General features: G+C 52.3%; 7 protein-coding genes across 7 annotated transcripts; 4 read left to right on the top strand and 3 right to left on the bottom strand.

The window, feature by feature from the left end:
• Positions 1-660: 660 nt before the first annotated feature.
• On the top strand, positions 661-6631 carry COCSUDRAFT_45814 (hypothetical protein; the record flags this gene model as incomplete). The annotated part of the gene is made up of 12 exons (XM_005651801.1): positions 661-759; positions 990-1069; positions 1256-1489; positions 1717-1975; positions 2076-2335; positions 2544-2686; positions 2877-3057; positions 3206-3527; positions 3797-4015; positions 4188-4379; positions 4614-4879; positions 5707-6631. The coding sequence occupies 12 exons, from the start codon at positions 661-663 to the stop codon at positions 6362-6364; spliced, it is 2913 nt and encodes a 970-aa protein (XP_005651858.1). The 3' UTR covers positions 6365-6631.
• COCSUDRAFT_52126 (EMP/nonaspanin domain family protein) lies at positions 6590-12335 on the bottom strand (the record flags this gene model as incomplete). Its single annotated transcript, XM_005651802.1, has 11 exons — positions 6590-7562; positions 7847-7968; positions 8135-8316; positions 8563-8865; positions 9231-9383; positions 10059-10283; positions 10789-10995; positions 11259-11523; positions 11637-11708; positions 11805-11974; positions 12221-12335. The coding sequence occupies 11 exons, from the start codon at positions 12333-12335 to the stop codon at positions 7334-7336; spliced, it is 2043 nt and encodes a 680-aa protein (XP_005651859.1). The 3' UTR covers positions 6590-7333.
• A 325-nt stretch (positions 12336-12660) lies between these two features.
• On the top strand, positions 12661-16413 carry COCSUDRAFT_64171 (hypothetical protein). The gene is made up of 11 exons (XM_005651803.1): positions 12661-12816; positions 13146-13324; positions 13564-13774; positions 13888-13989; positions 14149-14274; positions 14504-14629; positions 14822-15022; positions 15368-15519; positions 15609-15703; positions 15785-15870; positions 16044-16413. Exons 2-11 carry the CDS (start codon positions 13206-13208, stop codon positions 16047-16049), a joined length of 1224 nt encoding a protein of 407 aa, XP_005651860.1. The 5' UTR covers positions 12661-12816; positions 13146-13205; the 3' UTR covers positions 16050-16413.
• Positions 16414-17848: 1435 nt separating this feature from the next.
• Positions 17849-22116, top strand: COCSUDRAFT_64172 (hypothetical protein). Its single transcript, XM_005651804.1, has 10 exons — positions 17849-17969; positions 18119-18181; positions 18574-18764; positions 19090-19288; positions 19685-19810; positions 20256-20408; positions 20675-20890; positions 21157-21270; positions 21436-21582; positions 21917-22116. Exons 3-10 carry the CDS (start codon positions 18646-18648, stop codon positions 21923-21925), a joined length of 1083 nt encoding a protein of 360 aa, XP_005651861.1. The 5' UTR covers positions 17849-17969; positions 18119-18181; positions 18574-18645; the 3' UTR covers positions 21926-22116.
• Positions 22117-22530: 414 nt separating this feature from the next.
• COCSUDRAFT_34764 (outer dynein arm-docking complex subunit 3) lies at positions 22531-23304 on the bottom strand (the record flags this gene model as incomplete). The annotated part of the gene is made up of 3 exons (XM_005651805.1): positions 22531-22835; positions 22959-23064; positions 23161-23304. 3 exons carry the CDS (start codon positions 23302-23304, stop codon positions 22531-22533), a joined length of 555 nt encoding a protein of 184 aa, XP_005651862.1.
• A 466-nt stretch (positions 23305-23770) lies between these two features.
• On the top strand, positions 23771-26213 carry COCSUDRAFT_34765 (hypothetical protein; the record flags this gene model as incomplete). The annotated part of the gene is made up of 8 exons (XM_005651806.1): positions 23771-23803; positions 24003-24173; positions 24296-24499; positions 24673-24825; positions 25081-25344; positions 25644-25718; positions 25864-26056; positions 26167-26213. 8 exons carry the CDS (start codon positions 23771-23773, stop codon positions 26211-26213), a joined length of 1140 nt encoding a protein of 379 aa, XP_005651863.1.
• A 414-nt stretch (positions 26214-26627) lies between these two features.
• COCSUDRAFT_52127 (hypothetical protein) lies at positions 26628-27568 on the bottom strand. Its single transcript, XM_005651807.1, has 3 exons — positions 27360-27568; positions 27100-27214; positions 26628-26898 (listed from the first exon to the last, which is right to left on the bottom strand). Exons 2-3 carry the CDS (start codon positions 27210-27212, stop codon positions 26820-26822), a joined length of 192 nt encoding a protein of 63 aa, XP_005651864.1. The 5' UTR covers positions 27213-27214; positions 27360-27568; the 3' UTR covers positions 26628-26819.
• Positions 27569-27990: the final 422 nt, after the last annotated feature.

The following is a 27990-nucleotide window of genomic DNA, read 5'->3' on the forward strand; positions in this document are numbered from 1 at the left end:
TGCGGAAACCCTCAAGATCTTGCACATGAGCTGCACCAATGAGACTCCAAAGTTTGTAGTGTACATTTCTGCGTTTGTTGGAAGGATTATTATAATTATTATGCACCAGGGGCTAAATTGAAGGCTTATTAAGCATTTACTACCCCCAGGTTACATCGTTGGAGAGGGGTTAAATGGATTGATGCAAGGGTTTCAATGGAGTCCAGCTCGTCTTGGAATAGACACACTTGATCCCTTATACTGTGTTTAGATTGCATATTGTCTGTAATTTTCACGATGAAAAGGAAATTTTCCGATTTTGCTGAGCCCGTACAGGGAATTGGCGAAGGATATGCACGGTTCACCTGCAGATTATGTCCTCCAGGTTCCGACAAAATCTATGCACGCAACACTCTGTACAATCATGTACATCTTTGCCACGGTAATGATGAACCGGGAGGCCAACATGCAGATTTTGCTAGCGACAGCAGTGACCTTCTGGGCGACATCCTCGGGCAAATTCCTGCAGCTTCAGATCCTGTGCCAGTCGAATGCCAAAACGACGCTCTGTCCGATCTCTTAAATGGTGTGCTCTCCATGGCACCTGCCAGGTCAGAAGGGTGCCCTGGCACCTCGACTGGGCAGCCATCACATGATTGTGATCAGGATCTTCTGGCCCAGATGGCCGGAGGAGGAGACAGCGACGATGAAGAGGACACAGATTCAGAAGACCCTGACGGTCTGATTGCAGCATTCGAAGCCCTGGCCGAAGCGCAGAAGGTAGATTTCGCCATAGTATTCGTTCGCTGCCATATGCTTTATCAACTCGAATGCTTGACGATCCCTAAAGATTCCATACAAGCTTCGACCAGTTGTAGCTTATGCAAATGCAACTGCAAACGACAGTCAGTTTTTGCTGTGCACCTGCCTTGAAATACTGACTGGTCAGCCTTGCCAGGACAAGAGTGCTGCTGGGCATGAGAGCGCAACGCACCTTCCTGTTGCTACAGGGCCAACAGGACCTCGATGAGCTCGCAGATTGCGAGGATGAGCTGGATGCCACGGCGGAGGGCGCGACCTGGTACCACAGGTGCGACCCAGCCACGAGCAAAGGGGCTCATCATCGGGAGCGACCTTCGTCAGAGTGCTCTGCTTTTTCATGCAATTGCATGCACAGTGTGATGTGCATGGCTGTTGGAGAGGGGTCGCCCAGCACACTTTGCAGAATTCGTGGCACAGGAGACGTGTAAAGCAGATGATCGCCTTGTATGTGCAGATTGGCGGATGTGGAAGACATGATGGCGACCGACAATGAAGAGCAGGCTGCCGCGGAGGAAGCTGATGGCGCAACAATGGGAGGCAGGAGGACCTTGGATTGGTGGCGTGCCCGGCGGAACAAGCCTCTTTGGAGGGTGGGAGAGGAGAAGTCGATCATGACAGTGCAGCAGCTCGTCTATGCATTGTGCAAGGAGAAGAGGGATGGCAAGATCAGGAACAACGTCTTTGACAGGTGCCTTATTCTTCCACCCTTGCCATTCATTCCTGCCACCTCAGCTTCTTCTCTGTACATTACCCATGCATTGCCGTCACAGACTTTGATGACAGAGCGCAGCTAATTAAGATGCTAGATGGTCATGGAGGTGTGTCACAATCTGCCAAGGTCAACCAAGTGCATCCTTCCAGGCAAAGTTGGGGACAAGACTCCGCTGAAGGCTGACATGTGTCACCGGTCCGCAGGGTCTGCCGCTTGATGAGCGCAGCCATGCCGCGCGGCAACCTCTTTCCACCCAGCCTGCATGTGATGCGGGGGCTGCTAGAGTGTGAAGAGCCACAGAAATATGAGCAACATGTGTGCCCAAACGACTGCATGCGCTTTCAGTATGCCTCCAAGTGTGACTGGGAGGAGCATCAAGATGACAGCTGCCCAGAGTGCACAGAGAGGCGCTTCAATGTGAAGGAGGGGGCTGATGGCAACACGATCCTGACCCCACAGAAGGTAGGCAGAGGCCGGCATCGTGACATCATTGCTTCCAATTTGTTGCTGCTGTTCTAAAGATTCTTATCCATCCTGTGCCCGACATCAGGTTGTCTTGCAGGCCTTTTGGTCCTTTCCAATCACGGAGGTCATTCAGAGCAGATTCTTCACCAACCCGAAGTGGACAGCATTGCGCCGGTGTGACATAGACAAAGCAGCTCAGGACTCATGCAGCTACTTTGGATCAGCAGACGCCGAACGCTTGAATGAAGACTTCAATGGCAAGCTGATGGACCCCGATGCTGGCTGCTATGAGTTGGGATTTGACTACGGGCAGGTTTTCAACATTGCTACCCATTCAGTGGGCATCATTTGCCTCAGGTGAAGCCTGTGCCCCATGTGTTCTCACTAGTGTCTGGGATGTGCCCACAGTGACCCTGGCATCTCTTCTGGACTCTTCTTTCCTGACCATTCTTAAGGGAAATGAGTCGCAAAAATATAGAAGCCTGTCCTGCCTGCCAATGAGGTCACGTGTCTGAGAACCGCTCTAATTGGCTGTCTTCACACAGAATTCAATTTGATCTTGCAGGTCAGCAGACATACCACAAGAGCACAAGGGCATCAAAGATTTCAGCAGCATCTTGGTCGTGATACCGGGCCCGAAGGAACCTAAGAATATCGACATCTACCTGGAGCCCCTGCTAGACGACCTGAAGAACTATGGCCCTCTAGGTGCTCAGTTATATCCTATTGCAATATCTCTCTCCAAAGAGATGTGTGGCATCACGTGCGCCTATTCAAGGGTTCATTGACATGATTATTTTATTCCTGCCTTGGGGAGGCATGTCGGCAGTGCACACAGAGACGCTAAATCAATGCAACGCTTGTGTGAGTCGCGCCAACATAGCTTGATGGTGCGCAGGGGATGGAGTGGAAATGAGGGAGCACAAGGAGTCGCCTGAGGGCATCAGTATTCGACGCTTTATGCATACCTTATTTCTCGTAGCTTTCCATGCGGACACACCAGCAAGGAAGGCTCTGCTGAAGTCTAGCGCTGTGGCAGCCTACATGGGATGCTGCTGGTGCCTCTTCCAGTCCACAAGGTGCTGTTCCTGCTTAGGCCCTCATGAATTGTGACCAGCATGCAACAAGGCACTGAATGAAAGCTTTTTTGTCACATTAATCGTACATTTGTGGATAATGAGCAGACGTGTTGCCTTGCTCCCCTGCGTGAGTCTGCGTGTGCTACAGGGTCAATCGGGGCATGTATCCTCTGGGATACTCCACTCCAGAGGAGCAGACGCTGCTGCACAAGGCAATGGATCCGCCTGTACCGCCACCGCGCAAGTACATGTTCGACAACAGCTTGAAGCTCTCTCATGACCAGCAGATGTTCATTTGCAAGGAGGTGGCAGAAGGCCGCTTTTCAGTGAAGAAAGCTGGCCGCAGCGGCACTTGCAGCATTCTAGAGAAGCTCTCATACCTGGACTACAACAACATCTTCCTGATGCCCGTTGCGCATGGCCTCTTGAATGGGCTTGTGAAGGATTTCTTCAACACCGTCTTGCAGAAGGTGCGGTGCACCTCTCAAACGTGAAGAGTCAGAATTTGTTGGGGCGGCCTACCTTGGCTGCTGTCACTAAAGCAAGCATATCTTCTAAGAAGCAGCATTTGCCTTCGGCCAGTCCTTTGACATCATGCATGCCTTGCTTAAATGTCAATAAAGCACTAACATTGCTTAAATGTCAAAAAGGCAGTAACAGTCTCTTTTAAGAGCATCTTGCACATGTGCATGTGACCTTGCACAGGTGCTTGAACATGGGTGGGTTGTCAATGTGACAGGGAAAGAAGACTGAGGAAGCCCATTGGTACATGGTGAGCGACGAAGCAAAGGCGATCCTGGCGCAGAGGGGCCGCGAGATTCAGGTCACTTCTGAGTTTGGGCGGGCATACAAGTGTGTCGTCACTCAGCGTGGCAACTATACTATGGAAGATTACTTGGTTTTCACAGAGACCTTCAGCCCCATTCTGTTGAGGCACGACGACATCCTTCATCCACAGGTGATTGTCTCAGCTCATAAGCCGATTTCATTGTGCATCTGTTTTGCAGCTTTTGCCAGTCCATGACTAACATGTGCCTAATAATGCGGTGGCGATTCCTACTTCCGGCTGTGGTGTCATGTCATGCATTCAGCAGCTGATGCCCAGCAACTAACCGCTAGGTCGTCCCCAGGTGGCAGAGATGTGGGAGCTGCTGCGGAGTGCGGTGCTGCACTACATGCGCGCGGACACTCCGGAGGCCTTCACGCTGGAGAAGCGCCATCAAGCCCGTGACAATTTGCTGGCGTACGCGAGGCTCCTACAAGGACCGCCGCCGACAGAAGTGGAGGCCGATGCGGATGGAGAAGCCGCCTCACCGGTGCTGGTGAGACATGGCCCTCTTGGTTTTGAAAGGCATTCTTGCATGCTGATGGGACAGGGACGAGGAATCAAGAAGCTGGGTGAAGATTCGACTTTTGAGGTGACATGCGGTACACTGGATGGAGCCTGCTATGACACTCACCGTATCGATGCAAAGTGTGTATGCATGGAAGAAGAAGGACACATTATTTTATTCCCACAAAAAAGCTGCCCTCATCATGCAAGCTGTTTTTCGCAGAGGATGCCAGCGAGCATGTGTACCCCCAACCTGCACATGCTACTGTGCCGCCTGTTCGAGCAAGAGACCGCGCACGGCTGCGTGGCGCGCAACCTGGAGCTCTGGGTGGAGCGCAACATTCAGTACCTGAAGGCCAACCTGAAGTTCCGCATCACCAGCTGTCCCGAGCGGCTCTTCGTGAGTGACTACCTCATGGACCTGGCATTGGACAAATGGGCACGCGACCCTGAGATGCTCTCCTTCGACGACTGGTGCCCCTCGTACAGGTGAGGGTGCACATGAAGGTCTCATACAACATTCATAAGTTGCAGTCGCCGGTGCATGCCCTGTGGGATCTGCAGGAGTTTTGCTCAATGGCCAATTTGTTTGCAGACTTTCCTTCGCTGCCACCGGTGCATGCAAGGAGCCAGTGGGATCTGCAGGGTCTTTCCCAATGCTCACCTGTTTGCAGATTTTTCTGCGCTGTCACCGGTGCATGCAGAGAGCCAGTGGGATCTGCAGGGTCTTTCCCAATGCTCACCTGTTTGCAGTATTTTTCTGCGCTGTCACCGGTGCATGCAGAGAGCCCGTGGGATCTGCAGAAGTATTTCCCAATGCTCAATTACTCCCAGGATTTTATGCACTGTGACCGGTGCATGCAGACAGCCGTTGGGATCTACAGGGTCTTTCCCAATGCTCACCTGTTTGCAGTATTTTTCTGCGCTGTCACCGGTGCATGCAGAGAGCCCGTGGGATCTGCAGAAGTATTTCCCAATGCTCAATTACTCCCAGGATTTTATGCACTGTGACCGGTGCATGCAGACAGCCGTTGGGATCTACAGGAGTCTATCCCACTGCTCACTAGTTTGCAAAATTTTTGCACAGCCACCGGTGCATGCAGAGAGCGAATGGGATCTGCAAGTGTGTCTTTCAATGCTCAGGTACTTACAGAAATTTCTGCACTGCCACCGGTGCATGTAGAGGGCCTGTGGGATCCGCAAGAGTCTTTTCCAATGGCCATGTGTTCGCAGACTTGTGCTCCGGGGCTGGTGTCCAATGGTGTCCAGAAAAAATGTTCATTTGCCTGAGCAAGCTCTCTGCGCTCAATGTACAGGAGTCTTCCGTTGAGGGGCAATGAGGAGGACATTGACAACGAGGGGGATGAGGACAATCGGCAACTGATCGGCGTGGGGAAGAAAATTCAGCGGCACCGGCAAGCAGCCATGTATGATGTGGCACGCAGCTTTGTGAGGAGACTCCACCCGGAGGGATGGAGCGTGGCCGCCATCAGCCCCACTTGCGACAATCTGCGCACTTACTTCCAGGCTGACATTCCTGGTGTGGGCTCGGTGAACTCTGTGGGCTACTCACGTGCGAGGAGCAGGATCTCCTACTATGTGCTGTACAGCATTGTCACAGGCAGGGGAGCCGATGAGAGGGCAGAACTGCACGTGGCAAAAGTGAAGAGCTTCTTGAGGCTCAAGCCCACAGAAGACCAGCCAGGCGCGGGCACACTGCGCTTGGCTGTTTGCGATGTGTTCCGACCTCTGCAGTCCTTGAAGGACGGGTCTGTGTGGGTCATCAGCAAGGCGGGGGCTCTCATGCATGAAAATTATGCTCTGAGGTTGAGTGGGATTGCTGCCCTGCTTGTCACTGCAGAGCCAAAGAGGCCGCGCGCCACCCCGGGCAGGCCCACCAAGCGGTATTACTGCCCGGAGGACGAGGGCAGGGTGTTTTTGACTACCTTCGGAAACGTGTCCAAGCTGAAGTAGGGTGACCTTTGGGTACGAGTGGCCGTTGACTGCCTCATGCTGGTTGGGCCCTGGCAGCGCACAGCTAGTGGGACATGTTGCACAAGCATGCCTGCCTGCATGGTGTAGCTGCACGTACGCTAGTGCGACTGTGACAGATCATTGCCATCAATTTTATTTTGTTGCACTGGTATCACTGCTCTGTGTATGTGTTGATTGCTTTCTGGCCGTGTGAAGGGTGTCTGTGATTGTAATGATTATACACACACTTTGAGACTCTGTCTGCTTTATTCTTGCACAAGTCCAAGATCCAGAATGAGGTCCATATTGCTGATCTGGGGCAGCAAAGTTCTGGGCACTTCTCATCTTCCAATAGGCCACCAGCAACAATCACCAGAAAGCATACCAAAACAACATACCATGACACCCCTCAAGATGCCAGCAATACTTCCACCAAAAGTCTCCACCAACTGTTTCACCCAACCTGCCCCCAAGAACATCCGAACAGCACCCACCAACGCACCCCTCAATCAACTCCCAGAGTTGGTGGGTGTCCAGGCAGTTGGTGGGCACTTGAGGGCAGCTGGGCCCAGTTGGTGGGAAATCTCGTTCTCAGAGTGAATCTTGAAAGGGTTCTGTCACAGAACTTCTGTAGGGTCCAAAGTCATAAACCTCATGCTAGTCTTAAATTTAGCAATACTCTTGAGCAATCAGACCCCAACATATATCGGTGCCAAGCGCCAGGATCTCATTGCACTGTGGACATTTTACAAGACGCTCTTCTGACCGCTCCCTTCTGAGGACATCGCCTCTGTCAACATGAGCTTCCCATGCAACCGCATGCAGCAATCAGTCAGCAAGCAAGGCTATCACTGTTCATCGAATCAAATTTTGCAAGGCTCTTGTCAGTAGGATGCAGAAATTGCAGCTCACAGCCAGTCACGTTCCTTCAGGTTCCTCTGCTGTTGATTGCCTAGCGCCAGAACTGGCTCAGTCGGCCTTGACAGCAGAGAAGATCTTGTAGGTGAAGAGCAGAGACGCGAAGAAGCCGACAGTGCCCATGGCCAGGTAGATGCCCCACATGACGAGGGCCATGTAGGACAGGTACAGCAGCACGGAAACCAGGCCGGACAGCGAGTGCAGTGTGTTGACCAGGAAACCAATGGAGTAGATGCCAATGTACACTGCCACGCTGCCTCCCCGGTGGAAAGAGCGCCACCTGTGCAGCGCAGTCATCACTCTCAACTACAGCTTGCAAGTTCTCTGCGCCAACTCACCTAACATCATCTCACTGGACCAATTTGTGAAGCTATTCTTACGAGAGATTGAAAATAATAGGACTAGCTTGCAGACTGCCCAAGGAAGTTGAGAGCTGCAGGAGAGCGTAGTTCAGGGGTGCAGAAAGCCAGTCACACCACAAAACCCTCCAACCAGGTTGGAGAGCAAGAGAGATGGAGGTGTACAAAATGTGGAGCAGCCATGACAGGATCCGACGCTGCGCACCACCAGAGGTAGTCCTCAGCGCAGAGCTGGACGTAGGTGCAGACGATAGCCACCTCGATGGTGATCAGCACGGTCAGCATGCCCACCACAAAGCAGAAGCCAAAGATGTAGTAGAAGTACCCCTGCAAACACAGCGCCACACATCAGAACAAATCGGACACAGAGGACACTACAAGCGTCAATTTACATGTCATCAGAATGCCTTCAAACGGCAGAACTTGACAAATTCTTAGGCTGCATCTCAATGGGTTTTCAACAGTGGGTTGGCAGTGTGGAAGGTGAACTCACCTGCCAGATGGAGGTCATGGCAAAGTAGAGCTCAACAAAGATGGTGCCAAAGGGCAGCAGGCCGGCGGCCAGGAAGAGGACGACCGGGTGCGAGGCCCAGTGCGGCGGGGGGATGTGGCGGGGAATCTGGTTGGTGCGTGTCGGGTACGCCTTGATCTCCTGCTTGGTCGCTATAATGCCGCCTGCCGCACACAGAAAAACTTGTCAAGCCGCCGTGATGCAAAGGTACTCCTTGCTCTCATGCTCAAGGCGCCTCAGGACCAGTCCAACCATGTACAGCACACTCTATTGCCTTGGCCCCTGCTGGGTTCATGCACATACTACGCACACACAACCAGCATGACCAGCACAAAGGCAGCAACGGGGCCAGCAATGGGGTTGCATGTCATTGAAGCCCTGATGGGCACAGAGAGAAGTGGGGGCCGCACCGGAGAAGCAGAGGGGGATGGAGATGATGAACCAGAGGGAGATGAGCGAGAAGAAGGCGGTGAGGGGGATTGCGCCGGAGGAGCCGGTGTGCACGAGGAGCACGTTGAGGCAGGACAGCGTGGCGAGCGTGATGCCGGGGAAGTAGGAGGCCACGCGCCAGGCGACCCCTGACCAGCCGTCGTAGGAGCGCTGGATGAGGCCCCACAGCCACACGCTGGCAAAGCCCGCGCCCAGCGCCAGCAGCAGGTACATCACCAGCATCGCAGTCAGCAGTGCACCGCGCGACGCAGGCGACAGGAAGCCTGCACATCGCGATAGACCGCGCCTCAGTAATTGTGTAAAGGTTGCAGTTTGGGTCCACCTTCTCATATTTCTCTCTGATTTTTGGACACTGAGCAAAGGGAGTAAGCTATGATTTATGATTTTCTGGATCCCAAGTCCTCAGATGACCTCTAAGAGGGGCACAGTTGTACACGACATTCAACGCTAGTATTGAATAGCAACAACTTCAGAAGGATGATGAACGTCCTAAACTTTCCGATATGTAGGGTGTTAGGAAATCGCTTTGGACGCTGCAAAGCTCCAGATGTGGCATGCATGAGGATCCCTCTCTCTCTTTTTCCAAGGGCTGCATCACGGTGCAGGGGTGCAGATGGGCAGTGCGCACCGAGGGCGGCGAAGAAGAGGGTGATGAAGGATGAGAGGATGATCTGGACGCCGGAGCCCAGTTGCACGCAGAGCAACATGGCGCTCTTGGGCGACCGGAACACGTCCCCGCTCACCATCTTCCACCCACTCTCCTCCACGTCATCCTTTGCGCCTGCAGCCACACTCACCATCCTCACATCAGCATCGACACACATGATAGCCTCTGTCCATGATACCCACATTGGCGAACTTCCAAGGAAAATGGCATGGGCAGTAGATGGGCATGGCATTATTCAGATCTAAAGTTCATCTCCAGCAATGTTGAAAATTGAAGCTTTGAGCTCAAGACCAGAGTGCCCCCACTGACCCCTTCCGCTTGATGTGCAGTAAAGAATGGCAAGAATAGGGCCAATTGATATTCCTCATCAAGATAAGGCTGGTTGGCAAGTACTCCTGTCACGAAGCATGGCGGCAGTAAGCAGGTCATTCATCTGCTTGTGTCTGAATTATAAAACCTGTACCCAAGCTTGCCTGCAGCTGCAGCGGCATGACAGGTTTGAAGCCCTGACAAGTCTGGGCGGTAAGGAGCACACCGAACAACATGCAGAGTGCCGATCAGGCTGTTTCACATCGTGCTGGTACATGTGAGACATGTGAGACGCCCCGGCGGGGGTGACTTTGTGGCAAATGGCGACACGCACTTTGCCTCGCATGTGGAAATGTGACATGTGGCTGTTCAAGGGGCCGCAGCTGATTCATCAAGTGCTGCTGCATCCAAGCATGCTTGCAGCTGCTGGGGCACGACAGTGGAAGCAAGGGGACGACAGTGGAAGCGAAGGGGCCGCACTGGTGTCGCCGAGGAGGTTCTCGTAGCGCTGTAGGTCGCGGCGGATGGTGCGCATCATGATCATGGCGACGATGGAGGACATGACGACGACGACCATGAGCGAGTTGAGGATGGAGAACCAGTGCACGCGCCCGCCCGGCATGCGCAGGTAGGCGTCCCAACGCGATGCCCAGCTTATGTCGCTCAGCTCCCAGTACACGTCGTACGTGTACACCAGCTTCGCGTCTGCACCCACCGTTTCCATAATTATTATTAGCATTATTATACGCATTTCCTACAAAGAGGCAAGGTGCATCCTGCAGACAAGCTGCTTTTAAAGCTGCCACAATCCTCCCCCTTGTTAGACTTGCCAGATCCAAGCAAGACCCAATCAACCGTGGGCACGGTGCTCAGTTTTTATACCGCCCCCGCCATGATGCATGTCATAAACAGCAAACAAGCCGATAAGCAAAGGAGGCTGTTGTGCGAATACCCCTGTGGCTGTTCAAGCACCACATGCAAGCCCAGAAGGACCCCGTGTGGTGAAGGCGTTTAAAAAGCAGGGAGAGCAGGGAGAATGCATGGCTTGCATTGAAGCTCAGGACAGCATGAGCTTACTCAGAAAAATGATGCCAACAGCGATAGCACAAGGCAAGGATGATGTGACCAGCAATCTGCGCAAGGGAAGGGTAGAAGTCAGGCAGCACAGATTGGTTTCTGGCGGTGGGGCGGTCACCGCTACGCCCCATACCCTTGGTGATCTCCTGCGGCGCAGGCGGCTTGCCCTCCAGCGTGTCAATGCAGGAGATGTCCTTGGGCTTCTGGCCCGCCACGCGCGCGATGCTGCACGCCATCACCTCAAAGCCCACCACCATGTACATTGGCTCATCCGACTCGCCGCCCACCGCCGACCCGGCCAGGTCCCCCAGAGTTGTAGCCACCGTGGAGTGCTCGGTAGCTGCCCCCAGCAGCGCTCGTGGTGCCAGCAGCTGCCTCCTCCGAGACCCGCCCTGCAAAGCAGGCCTTAAGCACCATGCTACAGCTGCCAGAACGCAGTCTATTGCACAAACATCAAAGGCAAGGGAAGTACATGGAGATGATGGAGTACATGCAATGATGGACAGCGCGCCATACAGCACAGGGAGGCCTGCTTTTGCAGCTCAAAATGACACGAAGCTGAGAAGTGAAGACCCAGGTACCCAGATGAAACCGGCCAGTGGCGGTGAATGGTGCGCACCTCGACAACGGCGGCTGCCTCCAGCTCGGCCATGTTCTTGCGGGCGCGCGTGTACTGGCCGTTGGTCTTGTGCACCAGGATCTTGAACATGAGGTGGTTGTTCAAGTAGTACTTGCCGTCCACGGAGATGCCGATCTCGTACCCCGGACGGATGCTCTCCGGGTTCTCCTCCAGATCATACGTGGTGATCGGGAGGTTGTCCAGGATCAACCGCACGCGGTAGTGCTGGTCAATCTTCTCCCTCAAGTCCTGCACATGCACGGATGTGGCGACTTAAACATGCAGTAAGCAGACCACAGAAATATGCATGCATTTCACAAACAAAGAAGGGAACAGAGCAGGGGTTGGTTTGATGAACGCACCACCACTTCCCGCTCTGTGAGAGGGCCGTAGAAGCCCTCTGGCTGGCAAGCCAGCTTTGTCTTCTCCTCCACCTGCAAGATGCGTGATGACACCTCGAGGAAAGATACGCTGGAACAAGAAGTGCACCGGGTGATGCTTCACAGAAACAGGACAAGTGGAAACCGCACCAGCATTGAGAAGTTGTAAGGCGAGTTCTCAATACGAGTCCCCATCAATATGGTGCCAGGGTTGATCGTGTTGATGGACTTCTTCACTCCCTCAGGAGGCTTGCAGAAAGGCAGAGAGTAATAGTTGTATGGCAGCTCTGTCTCTGAAGAAGTCAAGGAATTGACCTCCGCTGCAGGTAGAAAGACGGATGTTAAAGAATAAGCAACGCATATTTACACAAGCTGTGTCGCGGACAGGTCGCTGATCATTGTGTGAAACCAGAACGTCATCGTGATCGCTGTCCTAATTACCAAAACGCTCTTTCAACCGTAGCTAAACAAGGTACAAGAAAATGCCATTCCGAAGAATCATTTCTTCTTCTGATGCATAAGAACTGATGTGGACGCATGTATCCTCCAAACCCACAGCACCGTACCTTGCAAAGTCTGTCCTAGGAAGAACTCTTGGGGGTATGTGCCCGGCAAGTAGTACGCGAAACTACAACTGAAGAATGACAGCACAACTGCTGCCCTCATCAGACCCGCGCCCATGCTTGCGATCTTAAATCGGTATATTAAATATGGAGTGATGCTACAGGACGTGCAGGCTGAAGCACTTCATTGCAACATCCATGTCAACCAAGGATCATCACAGCCACCGGCAGCTCAAATTTGCAGTCGATAGTGCATCGATCTACCATGAACGAGACGAGAAGGCAGATAGCAAGAAGGCAGAGGCAAGGAGCAATTGCCGCGTCCTGACACCAACTGCATATTCACCCTTGAAGCTAGCACGTGGTCATCACGTGGCCAGTTTCTGACAATTTCGATGCCAGAACAAATCTGAACCGCCACCTCAATTGTGCAGGACAACTTTGACATTAGCAAGTACCGAGCAGGCCGTGTACTTGGTACCTGCAGCGTGGCGTCAAAGGAAAGAGTGACTCGCTGGGGCCTTCCCATTATTCAAAGACATTTCTAGTAGTGAAGCCTACACAGAGTCACAAAAGGCTCTGTCTTTACCTGCAAGCAGGTGAATGCTACTATGACAAAGCATTTGGGGGGAGGTTGGGGCATAATACGGGTTTTGCCTGTTTACTTGCAGCAGTCCTTGTAGATGTTTGCCTTTCAGCAGGATAATTTCTCACGAGAAGCTAGCTCTGATTGCTTTTGGCGACGAACTAACGTATCCAGACTTTCAAAGCTATTCATCAGAAGACTTACTTCAATTATTTATTGGGAACACATTTCCACCTGAGAGTCTGAGTGTGAGAGGAAAGCTAGTGTCTGTGTGGTACGGTAGTGTCGCAACGTTGAATCTTTCAAAAAACCATTTCTGATCATCTCAGGTTTGCACGCTAGGTGCAAAGGCTCGTGGGCAGGCCCTGTCGTCTTCCGAGGGGCCAAGATCTTGCTATATACATGGGGACTGAAGAGAGCCAGAGAGCTTCCAGCTCGAATTCCGCGTCTTCGAACCGCAGTCGTAGCTCGAGCCTCGCTACAAGCTATGTGCCACCGCAGTCCATGTTTAAAAACGCAAGGTGCGGCACCTATGTGGTCACCACTGGCTGGATCCTTACCTTCTGCACCTTATGCTTGGGGAAGCGCTTTATGCATGTTCACAGGCATCGACTGTACCTTACCCTGCAGGATTATAAACTTTCAAAGCTGGTTGCACAGTCATACATAAAAAACAACGCAGCATTCAGCAATAAGGGGCCGCAAGGCTCAAAGGGGTCTGTAGAGTAGGTTGGTGTATGACAGGATGCACGGTGCACAGGGGATTGGACAGGATTCTGGCATCAGCCAGTCAGCAGAGGCTGAGGCAGCTGCGCAAGGTGCACCAGATGCGGCGGCAGGCAGAGAAACACCTGGCGCTGCACAGAGCACAGGAGGAGAAGGAGGAGAAGGATCGCTTGCGCCAGGTCGCCCAAGACGCCCTCTGCAGGAAGGCCAGAGCAGAAAGGCAACTGCAGGAGGCTCTTGTGGAGGTGCGCTTCCTCTATTGATGTTCATATAACAGTTCAACCTTCTGCCAAAGGAAATTTACTGCTCATTTGCTAGAGAGGGTCCTCGCCAATGAGGGACTGTGTTTGGTGCGCAGCAACGTCGGAGGGATGCTGCAGCAAAAGCAGAGACGCTGGCAGAGGAGCAGAGGCTGCGACTGCTGGAGAAGGAGAAGCTAGCAGAAGCCAACAGAATAGAGGTGGCCTGCCGGCCTCCCCACTGCTACTCCATATTCTTGCTGGCAGTCTTGCCTATGCTTATTCAGACTACCATGCACATGCGCAAATAAATTACCGTACGCTAAATTTCTGAGAAATACCCAGGAATATCCTTTTAGCATCTTTTAATATCCTGGCAGGCGGAGGAGAAGCGGCAGGCTGCAGAGATGCAGCGGAAGCTGGAGGAGATTGAGAGGGAGGAGGAGCGCCAGGAGGCACGCCGGAGGGCCGAGGCAGATATCCGCCTCAAAGTGGACTACTATGAGGTGCAATCCTCTACAATCTTTTTTCTCCAGTACCGTATCTTAGACCATGACGTGAACCCTTGTAGCTGCTCCCATGCCATCAATTTGTTGCATTCGAGTGTCCTCATCTGGTCGTGAGACGTCATGTTGAGCAGAGATGCAGGGGTTACTACATGATTGTAGTATTTGGTACCCCCTGACAGAGTTAAAGAAACGGTGGATCAATTTGAAACAGTGTACAATGCTGCAGAGGAAGGCGGAGGTCAGCGAGGCAGTCCTGAGGCACAGGCAGCTGGAGGCAGAGCTGCACAGGAAGGCACAGATTGAGGAAGCACGAGAGCGCGCTGAGATCGCCAAACAGCGGCTGCTGATGAAGGTACCCGCCGGATACACCCTGCCTCATCTCCTTATTTCTCTGCATCCACAGTATTCTTGACCAGAGCAACACCGAGAGGACACCCATTTCGTCTTATATCTGCGCATGCGCGGCATGCAGCATTGCATTACATTTTCTGCAAAATTCCACCTTTGGAGCAGTCCAAAACAGGATGTGCATGCATGCGCGCAGATGAGGCGGGACGAGGAGCACATGGCGGAGCTGGAGCGGCGGGTGATGGAGAAGATGGCACGCGCTGACATCATCGAGGCGCAGCGGCAGTCCATCGACAAGGAGATGCAGCGCGCTCGCAAGGACATTGCCACCCAGGAAGCCTGGCTCAAGGCGCGCATCTTCCCCTCCCCGTCTTCAGAACCTCCAAGTTCTGTTATTGTCCCCTCCCCGTCTTAAGAACCTCCAGTTATGTCATCTTCCCCTCCCCGTCTTCAGTACCTCCACTGATGTCCAGCAGATATCAACAAGTACAGTGTCGTCTGGACCCTGGAATGCAGATGGAACTGAAGGTCGTCACTACACCGCTCGTTTGCAGCTCCTAGCAATGCCCAATTAATTATGAACTATTGCCATTCTCGGAGCCTGGAATGCGGTGAGCCATATCTCCTGCAAGAGAGTTTATCAAGACAGGGATGTTGGCAGTCATATCCTGCAGCAGAGAAGAAGAGGGGTGTGCTGGCGTGTAGGAATGGGGACTGATCCTGAGTAATTGACTAATTGCAGGCTGGACTTGAGCGCTTGGAGCGGACAGGCAAGGTGGAGATGACACCAGAGCTGACAGAGCTTGAGCGGGACGGCCTCCTCAAAGCCACCTCCTTTGACAGCACCCGGCTGCTGCTGCAATTTCCTTCCCCGCTCTCCGTGGGCGCCCACAGGTACTGACACTACTGTCTCGTCATGCATTTCCACCCCGTGAAATACATGTGCACTGCAGATTGAATCAATAAAGACGTTCTTGCTGCAGGACGCCACGGTCAAAGGAACCCAAGGGGCATTCTTCAGCCCCTGTCAAAAGCCAGCAAGCTCTCTTTAGAACACCCAGAAATGCACCTGATACTGGTGAGCCCTTCTTGATATCTAGTCGCATTGTGACTTTTTTGACGTGCACAGCAGCATAGTGACATGGGCTGCTGCTTCCAGGCCTTGCGAACTCAAAGCGCATTCCTTCCATCAGCAAAAGTGGGGGGTCCTACGCGAGGAACGCCACCCAACGGCAGCAGATCCAGGTTTGATTTTGAACACTCCGCACACAAAACATATATCTGTCAAGGTTTCATTCTGGAAGCTCCACGCACAAATCATTGTATCTGTCACTGCTCTGCAAAGGTTGACATGCTGTGAATGCATGTTGCATGCATGTCATTGCATCAGGGAGTCTTACAAAACTGTCCTTCTGCAGGTGTAAGCAGCCTGCAGCGCATCTGCGGGCGTGCATGCGAGGTCTTTGCACAGAACAAAATGTAGAATAGAGGGAAAAAATGGTCCATGCTTGCTCTGCCACTCCTTCTGCAGCACTGCCATAACTTGGGTTTTTTTTATCAATGCCTGTCCTGACTGCTGCGCTTCGCTAGTGTCAGGCATTGCCTGGCTGCATCTGCGTCTGCAATTTCCACACTCACATCTACATTGACTTTCTGAAGATATGCAACAGCCACATGCCTATTAAGCTCAGGTTGACATATGACTTTCCGGTGTGAATATTGCAGAGCACATGTTTGTGTGTTCTGGTTCAGTTGTATCAAGTTTAATATGTAAATCTGGCTGCAACCCTTTTAGTGAACGGGCAATGCTGCCACCTGACGTCATGCCTTTTACTTCCAACTACTTGCTGCAGCTACACGTGGACATTCCAGAACATGAATAGTGCAACCATGCATGTCATCACCGACATTAAGGGTTGCGCAAGGGCCTGCAACGCGTCTTTCCAGGGAGACCATATTCGCATCAGCAGCGCTTCGCGTCCTGAGAGATGGTCTGGGTTGCTGCTGATGTGTACATGTGTTCCTGGCGATGCTCTCATGATCATGATTGTGATGCCGCGACGCGCCGGCCAGCTGCAGCCACGGCCTCGGGGCAAGCCAGTGCGTGGGAATGCGCACGACATAACTTCTGACAGATTCTTCCTCCTGCGTGCATTGGTTCATCTTGAAGGAATGTTGACTGTTTATTTCCATCCTTTGGCATCCAGGCATGCAGCCACCTCCATGCACTCCGTGGGGGCAACTCTGGGTCCCCCCGTTACCCCCATTTATGAACTTTCAGAGAACAGCGGGCTGAGTGGGCCTCTGAATGCCGAAGGAAATAGCAAAACCTAGCTTTCGCGAACGGTCTCTGACGTAGAGCTTTCATATCAATCAAAATTTACGCAGCTACTGAACCATTCGTGAGGAGATAAGAGCACGGCTGCAACGACTAGGTGCGCATTCCCCCCGAGCACACAGCTTACGGACGTGGCTCCCTGTTGCTAGGGCTCTGCTTGATGTTTTTAAACAGTCCATATTTTGGGCATATCACTAGGAGACCGTAGTGAACTTTGCAGGGAATCTGCAAAAAAAAAATCCTGCTGACATAAGGGGTCAACACTGACAGTACTTCAGGGATAAAAGCCAGCAGTATCTGAGCAAGATTCTTCAATACTTCGAGTGTCTATAAAAATTCATTGGAATTTGTAATGACGAGCTCTTGGATTTTTACTAATCCTGAGGAACCCCACTGAACACAGCAAGTGGCCGTTCATGTAGGTCAAGAGCATAGAGGAGCCTGGCGCCAGCTCTCGAGATTGCAGTTGCTGGGAATCTTCGCAAAGAGGTAAGAGCGATCAGCAGTAATCTGCAATCCCAGGAGAACATGGATTTCCCGCAGACATCTACAGAACAAGATGCCCTTCCAGAACCTCGATCCAGCCGTACTCCAAGGGATTGCAAGCCAGAGTCTTCAAAGAAGTCGACCAAAAGTGTCAATGAAGCTGTCACGAGCACGCCCACATCGATCAGACGGAGGGACGATGCTTTTTCTCAGCTGTCGCCTTGCTCCAGCTTGGCCAGCTGCAGTGATATATCCCCAAGCAACATTGGGTGAGCACCTCCACGATATCATTTGATATGAGAGTTCCTGCAAGCATTCCCTAAAGTGTCGTATTCCAACGAGCTTAGTTTGAAGGGCGTCCCTGTCTCACAGGATGTTTGGCAAGATGCTAGCGGCCGCAGAGCAGCAGAGGCTGCGCCCTCTGAAGAGATTGCAGCTCCTGCGGCGGCAGGGTGAGCAGCATGACCTGGCAGCCAGGGCGCAGGCGCAAAGGGAGGCTCAGCAATCCCTGCGCGCCAAGGCATGTACTCTGTTTGGCTGCACACTGTCCAGATGTCCTGCGTGCCCACCTGACATCCGCTGCAATAGTGATACCGAGCGGGCGCGCACAGCTAAGTGTTGGAGGCGTGATGTCGGAGATTGAGTTTTAAGCATGCGCTGTGCGCGCAGGTGCATGCAGAAGAGTTGGAGCGGCAGAAGCTTGACAGGGCCAAGCAGGACGCCGCCAGAGAGGTATGCGTGCATCGTGCCCTCTCCCTGTCAAATCAAGGGATGTGAAAGCATGGAGACAACCGAAAAAATCACCTTCTTGTACATCCAATGCAGCACGAGATAAATCAAAGGTCTAAAATTGGCATTTGATCACTGATTTCATATGTTCAAGACGACCTCCCGCCAATGGCATCGCTTGTAAGGGCAGCAGTACTAGCACTGGGGGTGGGGGGAGCATGCAGCCCATGCTTAGCCCATTGAGGAGTACAGCTGAGAACCGAGATTCCAGCCTGCAACGCAGCGCCCGGTCAAAGAGGCTCGGCAAGCAGAGAGCAACTCAGAGGGACCGAGCATATCCGGGTGCATATGGAAAAAATACACCTCCGGTGACACTGGGATGGTGCTCAATGCAGCTGAGGCGGCGCGAAGTGGCGGAGGCGGCAGAGGCAAGGCAGGAGGAGCTGCGGATCGCAGCCGAGCAGAAAATGGCGCGCCACGACGCTCAGGCGGCCGTGCTGTCGGCCAGCAAAGCCGCGCTGCAGGCCAAGCTGCGCAGCCGCCACGTGACACTGGAGCAGCAGCGCAAGCAGGCCGCTGAGCGCAGGTGACTGAGTCTCTTCTCCTCCTCTGGAGTGGATTGGATGCTTGTCCACTTGTTGAAAGATCCAGGACTTTGGACAGTCCAGGATCATGGAGAACATAAAATGGTGGAACAAGTCTCACATTCTGGCGCAAGTCACTTTCTTCTTCATCATGTGGTGCTTCTGAGGTTAAAGTAGTCCCTCTCACCGAGCCAGGGCTATCTTTGAATATCAAGTAATGCTTTGCTCCACTTCGGGATCAGAGTGGCCTAGGGGCCCAGTGGATTATAAGTCTCAGATGAGCGGTGACATGCTGGAACGAAGCAGCTTCTGGGCACATGTGCACAGGCGAGAGCAGCAGGAGGAGCAAGAGAGGAAGCTGGCGGAGAAGCTGCGCGCAGCTGAGGAGGCGCAGCGGCGCAGGCATGAGGAGAGGAGCGAGGCCGAAGAGAGGAGGAGGACCGAGGAGGCCGAGCGAGAGGCTGAGCGGCAGGCCACCATCCGGCGCGCCGAGCTGCAGAACAGCAACCGGGCCCGAGAGCTAGAGGTAATTTTGCCCGTGGAATTGCTCTGAAGATCTTTATCCATTCTCTTGTGTATAACAACCCTTCATCGATCCTGAAGCATGCCATATTCCATCATAGCATTCCCAGTGACTAGCTTATTGCTGTAAGTACTTCTCCACTGGACCCTTCACCCATGGCATGCCGATGCTTCCATTCCCTTCTGCCCTACCTCATGGCGCAATCCCAATTATCCTTCATCCCGATGTATTTGATTGACCCAACTTGTTCTAGCGGTGTGCTCTGTTCTGGGAGAGTGAGCTGCTCTGGATTTCAAGAGTGCGTGTCATGGCTAATACCCCAATCCCTGATGTGTTTTGGTGAAGTAGGCATGTTGCAGCAGTGTTGCGCTGGTCTGAGAGGCTTAAGCTTTGATGTAGATGAAGAGTGTGGCAAAGGAAATTGCGCGGCAGAGGCAGCTGCAGGCAGAGGCGGAGTCACGAGCTGCGCGCAGCAGTGAGGCGCTGCAGCAGGAGGCTGCTGTCAGGCAGCGCATGCAGCTCAAGGTGGACGACTCTGGCTTTAGTGTCCTGTGCATGACCGTAATTTCCCTTACGGTGGCGACCTCCATGTGTGGATAGCACAGACTCCCTCATGGCTGTGACACATCTAATACAGATGTGAGATTGGCAGGGCAAGGTCGCCGGCTGCTTTGTGGTTTGACATTCTGTCCTGATGTTCCTGCCCTACCGATATGGTAAATTGCATAAGAAAACCATCTCAGGTTCTGGGACTCACAGAGCAAGGTTACCAGCTGCGTTGTGGTTTGACCTGCTTCTTCCTGGTGGAACTTGCCATAATGGTAGCTTGCATGAAAAATGGACCGAAGATCTGATACTTACTGAGCAAGATTGCCGGCAGCCTTGTGATGGGGTCTTCCTGTATTGGGTGGAACATGCGGATGTGACTTTTGGCAGCAGAATGAAGGAGAAAGGTGCATTGCATTACCAGGTACAGCAGGAGGAAGAGGCAGCCCGTCAGCTGGCTGACCGGTACGAGGAGAAAATGGCACGCAGCCGCCAGATCGCGCATCAGCGCCAGACCCTGACCAGCCAGCTGCAGAAGGTCCGCCTGAGCATCGCAGAGCAGGAGAGACTGCTCAAGGTGAGCAATTCACATGGAGTGTCCAGCATACTATTTTACTCTCAAAATGGCAATGTTTATTGCATAATTATTGCATCAATGAGTTCCAGAAATTATTGCATTTGGTGACCCCGGTGAGCACGCAATTCCTGCACTATCAGGGCTCCCCAAAGTCATCACATTTTGGTGACCCACAAGGGGGCATGCTGTCTGCATGCGGGTGTCTGGCTTAAAAATTGTGTCTGAATATTGGCATGCTGATGGGTCAAGTTTCGTGTGCTGCGCAGGAGTCGTATGCAAGGTTTGAGAAGACGGGGAAGCTGGAGTTGTCGCCGCAGCTTCTGCAACTCGAGAAGCTGGCCATCTGCAGCCCTCTGCCAGACTCCCCAGCCTCTGATCTCATTGGAGCCTACACTGGCTTCAGCACTCCCAGATCTTCGGCCTCTGTGCCGCGCACCAGAAGCAGCAATCTCAGACCCTCCCAAGCTGCCCGAGGTCCTCTGGTAAGCCACTCATGTCCCACTTAAGGTTAGTAAGATTTGTGTTGGGTTTGTGCAGTGCCTTTCGTGTCTCGTCGATTACCACTGCTCCACCTTCCTTTGCAAGAGAAGCTGGAATTCTGCTTCTCCTTAGGCAGGTCAGCTTGATGGTAGTACAGGCTCGTGAAGTACTCATAAGTGGTGAACATGTTGATCCTGAGTTCCATGCAATTTTGCTGATAATGGACCTTTCAGAGCTGGCTTGATCTAAAACATGATTGCTAATGCAGACTGGCAACAAGCGCCAACAGTCATGCGCTGGGTCAAAGGAGGGGTCCTGTGCGCTACAAGATCTTGGCCAACCTCCCTTAACGCCATGCCTTGGTGGGAGCCAAGAGATTGAGGTGCGATGGCATGCTCTGGCAGCAGGCAAACTGGTTGACAACCTGAATCCCCCAAAACGTCCCATGCAATTAGTGTTACAGAAACCGTCAATCTGATGTAGGAATAAGGGAAGGTGTCAGGATCGATGCACATCAGGTTGTGAGATGAGGTGAGTGGATGTGCAGGCATGGAGTGAAGAGGGCGATGGGACACTGGTGGGCAATTTGGGATATGGGAAGGTGTTGGAGTCCCCAGCCGTTGCATACTGTGATCTGCAGGCTGAGTTGCTGGCCTATGCACAAGAGCTCGCACCTGACACTGCAGCACAGCAGGTGAACAGTTGCCTGCATCAATCTCACAGCACTGTCCCTGCTCAAATCGAAGAAGCTCCTTTTTTACTTTTTCCCCTTCTCTTGCTCAATTTATGTTTTCTTTTTACCTTCTTCTGCGCTTTCTGCCTTTGCAAGCTTTCTTATCAATTTCATTGCAGGTCATTTCTAATTTGTCCCCTGTCAAGCTTGACTTCGGTCAGGAGTAAGGTAGACAACCCACACCCTCTTGGATGCTTTTATTATCATATCAGGTCATTCTTCTCTAATTTTCTGAGAGTTTCAAGTGCTGTTTCAACAATTAATCGGCTGAAGGTGAGATCCTCTTGCGATGCAGGCTTCCTGAACTTGCAAAGCGTGAGAAGATTGGCCATCCGTTCACTACAAAGCGATGATAGAACTGGAAGATAGAATGGCATTACTGCATGTTAACACAGTCCATTAACTTGCGTGCTTGTTGCTTGAAAGGTCCACAGATGGTTTGCGATAGAGAGTGGCACAAAACATCATTTGTTGGATCTTTGACCAAAGGTTGCCATTGGGCCATTTCAGTCAATTCTGCATTGGTCAAACAGTAGTATTTTCAATTTGGTTCGGCAGTCATTACGCCATGCACTTGCATCATTGTTGTGTTTGCCACGAATGTGAATGAAATTGACTTGGCAAGAAGTCGATGTCTGGTTGGATACTCCAATCAAGTGCACAGCGCGCATGCTCAAGGCCAGCTCAAAGAGCTTGAACTTCTTTCACAATTTACAAGACCCCGTGTCTTTTTGGTGCACTGATTACCTTCTGTGAGCCAGAATTGTCTTGCTGCATCAGTGTCACACAGATCCCCCTTGATTTCTACTCCCTAGAAAAAAAATGCCAAGCAGTCCTTCACAATCAATTGATTCACTCTAGAGAGAGGCCAGATCTGGCCAAATTTGGCTGGCTGGCTGGCTCACTGTTCTACACACTGGACACCTGCTTCTTCAGGATGACTGCTGGAGGCTGGTAAGTTTTGGCTGTGACGCGGCTGTTCAGCTGCCGAATCTGGCTGACATGCAAGCTGTGCAGGAACTGGGTCAGTGTCAGCGTCTTGCCGCTGTTGAGATCGGACGTCCCAAAGATCTCCTCCAGCTGTGCATCCAGCAGCTGGCGCCCATATCTCAGGTACATGATCTGCATGGTCTCCTCCAGAGACACAGTCCCCTTGCCCTCCTTGTCGTTCATCAGGAATTGCACGACATTGAACAGGCGATGAGGCTCGTACCCTGTGAGGTCACCAACCATAGAGATCCATGATAATGCCAACCTACAAATCAATAAGCAATCCGAGCACAGGAAGCTATGCAGCCACAGTGAGCTATGCCCCCCTGGAGAAGAAACGAGCTGACCTGTCTGATCATTTCTGCATCTGTGGTACATATCCTGGAACTCTTTCCAGGTGAGGCATTGATCGCAGTCTTCATCCACTTCCCATATCATGCCTTCAATTTCTGACTGCACATAGCGCAATCTCGCCCACTCAGTACAATTCAGTTCCTTTAGCATGTGGCATTTGACAGATGCACTGTTGATTAGATTTATCCATCCTGCCTTTTTCTCTTTATGCCTAAGCTTCTGAAAGACGAGGCCTAGCTCGACTGCGTCCACTTTCCCATCTCCTTTAGTGTCCAGAAGCGTGAATGCGCGTCGAAGATCAGCTGCCTCTGACTTCCTTGAGAGTCGTTCCTGTATCATATGAACCAGATAAATCAGCAGACCTTAAGGTCGATGTCCCTCTTTACATTTAAATTTCAAGTAGGCCTTACCCGTGCCTCTGCAGTTGCCATGCTCGTTGTGGGCACGAAAACGAAGTGTGGTTGGTACTTCGCATTCGATTGGTCTTCCTCAAATTATCTTTATCTTGTCGCTCAGAGAAAAATTTACTGTTGGAAGTGCAGTGCCAAGGTTGCTTCTAAATTTGGACACCCAAGCCAAGTCAGGCTCACGATGGAATGCATGCAATCCAAGTGCGATTGCTGACCAACATTTGTTTATTTGATCAGCATTCTGGGTGTTGGACTTCTCCTTACAGAAGCTCCGTTGACTAATATCTGGCGCTGCGCGATGAAATTCTGGCAGCCAGCCTTGTGAATCCTCGTCTCGTCAGCATCGAGTTTTTACACCTAGATCGATCAGCCCCTCTGCCAGATCGTCAATAGCGATGGGAGAGAGTATAGAAACACCTTTGCTGCGGGTGCGCCTGCGTTGCCTGAAAGTCGCACTCTGTTCTGGGCTCAGAAAGGCCCCTTGTGGATCCGAGCTATATAGTCATTTTGTGTCTTCCTTTAGATTTGGACAAGCCATTGTGTATTTGAAAAATTACTTTGTATCCTCCGTTGTACAGGGATGTAATGGCCGGCACCTGAAATCTCCTTTACATCCATTGCCTCCAGGTTCCCTTCGAGTCCCTGAGGAGAACAACGCGAGATCGCAAGTACCTCATAGATGAGGTCCACGAGGTGTTGGATGCGCTGAAAAAGAATGGACTAGAGATGCAGAGCTCAGAAGACCGGAAAGCATTCGTGAAGGGACTCATAGCTCGTCTGGATGGCCTGAAACGCAAGGTATGTCCAATCCATCCATAATTTGGTAGGTTCTGCTTCACATGCTTCAAGCAAAGGGTGCTCTGGACCAAGTAAGCTGTGCCGGGTCAGAGAAAGAATCTCATCTTGTGTATTTCTTGCAGCTAAACGAAATTGCTGAGGTGGAGGAGCGGGAGGCTCGGAGGTGCAAGGCGCGGTTGGAGCACCTGAAAGAGATCGGGCAGCCGCAGAAGAACCATGCCCTGGAGTGGAACCAGGCCAGGATGGACCGCATCCTCGCTGACCACATGCTCAGATGTGGCTTCCTGGACTCCGCCTCTGAGCTGGCAGCTAGCGCTAACATTGAGGTGATCTCGAGGTCATGGATCGTGCTTGTCAGAATCTTTGTGCGATGCCAAATTTATCCCGTGGCTGCAAAGCTGGTTTGTCCTCAAACAGGCTTTTGGTTGCCTCTGTTTGGCCCGGCAAGGCAGCGTCCGGACTGACTTGCGAACTGAAGGTGTCCTTTATTTGGCTACAGGATCTGGTAGACAGCCACATCTTCCTCCAGGCACGCAGCGTGCTGGAGGGGCTGGGACGCCATGACTGTACTGCAGCCCTGGCCTGGTGCGAGGAGCACCGAGCCCGCCTGAAGCGGCTCAAGAGCAAGCTGGAGTTCAAGCTGCGCGTCCAGGTCAGCCCCCTACATTTCCCCATAGACATCCATTACAGAGTTGGGCTGTTCACTCGTCCATCCGTTCAGCCTTGGAGAGGAATTCTAGAAAATTCCAGAGCAGCCAGGAGTGCCAAAAAGTGACGGCGGAGAGCAAATTCCAAGGCTCACTTGAGGGACCTCCACATGAGTTTGTATCTAGCAACCCCACGATTATCTGGATCCCAGGGTGCACAGGGTACTATGGAGTCATGTTGAGGGGCCGGGCATGTGCAGGAGTTTGTGGAGCTGGTGAGGCAGGAGCGGATGCTGGACGCGATAGCCTACTCGCGCAAGCACCTGGCGCCCTGGGCCGGCCAGTACCAGGCCGAGCTGCAGCGCGCGCTCACAGCCCTCGCCTTCAATGCCGGCACGTCCTGCGCACCTTACGCCTCGCTGTTTGCAGAGAGCGCCTGGCACGCGTGCTCCGACCTGTTCTGCCAAGATCTGTACCGGCTGCACAGCATGCCACCAGAGTCCCAGCTGAAGGTCCACTTGCAGGTGTGCCCCTTGCACTGCTGGTATCCCTGGTGTTGAGAAGCAATGGTGCATATTTACTTTGCCCAATGCCACAGAGAAGCTCGCCAATTTGCGTTCTTGAATTTGTAGCCTGCCCAAGATCGAGATTGAAGTGCGGAACATCTGGCTTGGGATTTTAGAGCAAGAGCAAGCTCAGGAATCAATATGCAAGAGATAAAACGTGACACAAAACCAATGTGCGTACCGGTCTAGACGCAGAGTCTGAAGGGCGCTGTTAAGAGAGTTTGGTGACAGCAAGTCTGAGGATGGAATGTGCGCAGGCCGGCTTGTCAGCTCTGCGGACGCCTCAGAGCTATGCGGTAAAGAGCAGCAAGGAGGACCCCTTGAGCATGGAGGTGAGCATTTTGGCTGTACATTGCCTGACCAGAGGTTTGCTTGAATGTTGTACACTGGGTAGACTTCTTCAAGCGGCTGCTCCTCCTTTCAAATAATTGCCAAGGTTCTGCATGTCGTCAGAGAGTGCCTTACTTGTGCATGCAGAAGTTCCAGAAGCTTGCCGATGGGATGCCCTGGTCGAAGCATGTGCACAGCAAGCTGGTGTGCGCGATCACACGGGAGATCATGAATGAGCACAACCCGCCCATGGTGCTGCCAAATGGCGCAGTGTACAGCGAGAAGGCCGTGCAGCAAGTGGCCTCCAGAAACCACAACATCTTCACCTGCCCAAAGACTGGTACGCACATCCGGTCATGCCACCGCAGTAACTGGCCATATGTGTGCATATTTTTACTGAGCACATGACGTCAGGTATGAGTCTCTGAAGGTGCACTGGAATTTCTGCAGGAGTCTCTTGCGATGTCAGCGACCTGAGGAGGGCCTACATCTCATGATATATCTCTGTATAGAAACGAAGCACCTTGCTTGTTGGCAGAGAAAGAGTGTAATAATAATACTAGGCAAAGGCAGGACACCTCCGGCGTTCCCTCGAGTGAAACACTTGGGAGGATTGCCTTGTATCTACAATGTATGGGTCTTGTGTGTAAAACAGTTTGTGGGAATGTGAAGTACCTCGTACGCATGCGAATGGAACGATTCATCACTCTCAGGAGCATGCAAGTGCATGCGATTTTCCTATTGCAACTGGGAGCTTTACAAGACCATTACTCAACAGCAGGGCGGGAGGTCAACAGCGGAAATTGTTTGAGAATTATTACTTGTCCTTGCAAGCATACATGCACGTCCATGCACATGCAGTGCGGTGAGCATCCAGAGGGTTGCGCTGCAGCTGAGCTCTTGGGGGTGTGGGATGCGAAGACATTACACCGACATCGAGCAGTGTGACATTATCCGTGGGGCCAACTTCAGCCAAGAATCAGCGCGCTTAGATTTGTCTACCTCAGGTCAGGAATCCTGCATCTGTTTGGTGGCATTGCTACTTCCTTTGCCCGTTCCCTTAGCCATGTTCACCAGCAGCAACAGCAAGTGGCGCGCCTATGTCATTTTTTCCCGTTCTCTCCACCTGAAGCCTTTGCAGCAGCTTTTGCTGCTTGCTTGGCTTGCAGAGCAAGCGCGTCCCTGCACATCACCAGTACAACGCCCTGTCAAGATCTACATGAAAAGTTCTCTGGCAATCCACTGCAGTGCACCTTGCTCTTTGCGTGTCACCAGGACCTTCCAACTTGGAAGTAGCAAGAAAGACACAGTATGCACGAGCCTGGTTAAGCATTGCACTTTGACCACCATGCTCTGTTTGTCTCCAACACCAGCATTCCGTACCTCTCCTTGCGCTGTGCAGCGGTCAGTCCATCTTTGTCCTTCAAAGTTCCTGAACCTGCGTTGCGTTTGGCTGCACGAGCCCTGTCAATTTCGCGCTGGTTTCCACGGGTCATCTCTGCAACGCACAGATTTCTTCTCAACTGAAAATGCTGGATTGAGGACCTTCAGGGGTGGACTTCTTCACCACACAAAAAGGAATCTGACCGAGGTGTCACACCATATATTCGCAAGGCACAGCTAAATGCACAGAAATGACTTACCACGATAAAAATCCTCGAGATTATTTCTGCGTTGCCCAAGGCCCGATGGCTGTGGACTGTAACGTTTTCACGCCCAAGGGAGGTTGGTCGAGCTGATGAATAAATAAAACCGCCTGAGGTGTGGACAGCCTCCTTCGAGTTGATGACGATGCACTCAAACTGTGACCGTGAGCAGTAATTGATCTATTGTGTTGCAGAAGAAGAAGAAGAAGAAAGAAACGCACAAACCTGCACTGGCAAGTCCAAGGCCTTGGATGCTGCCAGGTAGGCAGGTGGCGCGCACGTGGGTGTGCTGCCCTTCAGGTCTTCACATGAAGAGCCATGTTACATTATGTATTGACAGCAATCACGGAGAGCAGTTGTAAGTTAGTGTCAAGACATCCGATCGCGCCTGAGGAGCGAAATTAACACAATAAAAAAAAAAGAGGAATTCGGCGATCAGCGAGGTGGCTTAAGCTTTCGATTGGCATTTGCGCGTACCTGGTAGCACAGGAAAAGATTCATGCAATTGTGATTGACAGCGAGCCGGACGTGACGGTGGTTGCCGCTGGGATGGCCGAGCCTCTTGCAAATGGGAGTCAATCTGCACAGAAGGACGACGATGATGCGCTTGCAAGGGCAGAACTAGCCA

The sequence above is a fragment of the Coccomyxa subellipsoidea genome (assembly GCF_000258705.1).
Source record: "Coccomyxa subellipsoidea C-169, whole genome shotgun sequence".
Classification (NCBI taxonomy): Eukaryota; Viridiplantae; Chlorophyta; class Trebouxiophyceae; family Coccomyxaceae; genus Coccomyxa; species Coccomyxa subellipsoidea.

Excerpts from the sequence above, each read along its gene's own strand:
- COCSUDRAFT_64171 (XM_005651803.1), top strand. The coding sequence starts at position 13,206 with ATGGGGACTGAAGAGAGCCAGAGAGCTTCCAGCTCGAATTCCGCGTCT. Across the intron at positions 13,775-13,887 it reads TGCAGGAGGCTCTTGTGGAG|CAACGTCGGAGGGATGCTGC; the intron begins GTGCGCTTCCTC and ends TTTGGTGCGCAG. Across the intron at positions 15,023-15,367 it reads AACCTCCAAGTTCTGTTATT|GCTGGACTTGAGCGCTTGGA; the intron begins GTCCCCTCCCCG and ends GACTAATTGCAG.
- COCSUDRAFT_52127 (XM_005651807.1), bottom strand. The coding sequence starts at position 27,212 with ATGACCCGTGGAAACCAGCGCGAAATTGACAGGGCTCGTGCAGCCAAA. Across the intron at positions 26,899-27,099 it reads GCTGCACAGCGCAAGGAGAG|GGACGCGCTTGCTCTGCAAG; the intron begins GTACGGAATGCT and ends GGTGATGTGCAG.
- COCSUDRAFT_64172 (XM_005651804.1), top strand. The coding sequence starts at position 18,646 with ATGGCGCGCCACGACGCTCAGGCGGCCGTGCTGTCGGCCAGCAAAGCC. Across the intron at positions 20,409-20,674 it reads AGCAGGAGAGACTGCTCAAG|GAGTCGTATGCAAGGTTTGA; the intron begins GTGAGCAATTCA and ends TGTGCTGCGCAG. Across the intron at positions 21,271-21,435 it reads GTGGGAGCCAAGAGATTGAG|GCATGGAGTGAAGAGGGCGA; the intron begins GTGCGATGGCAT and ends GTGGATGTGCAG.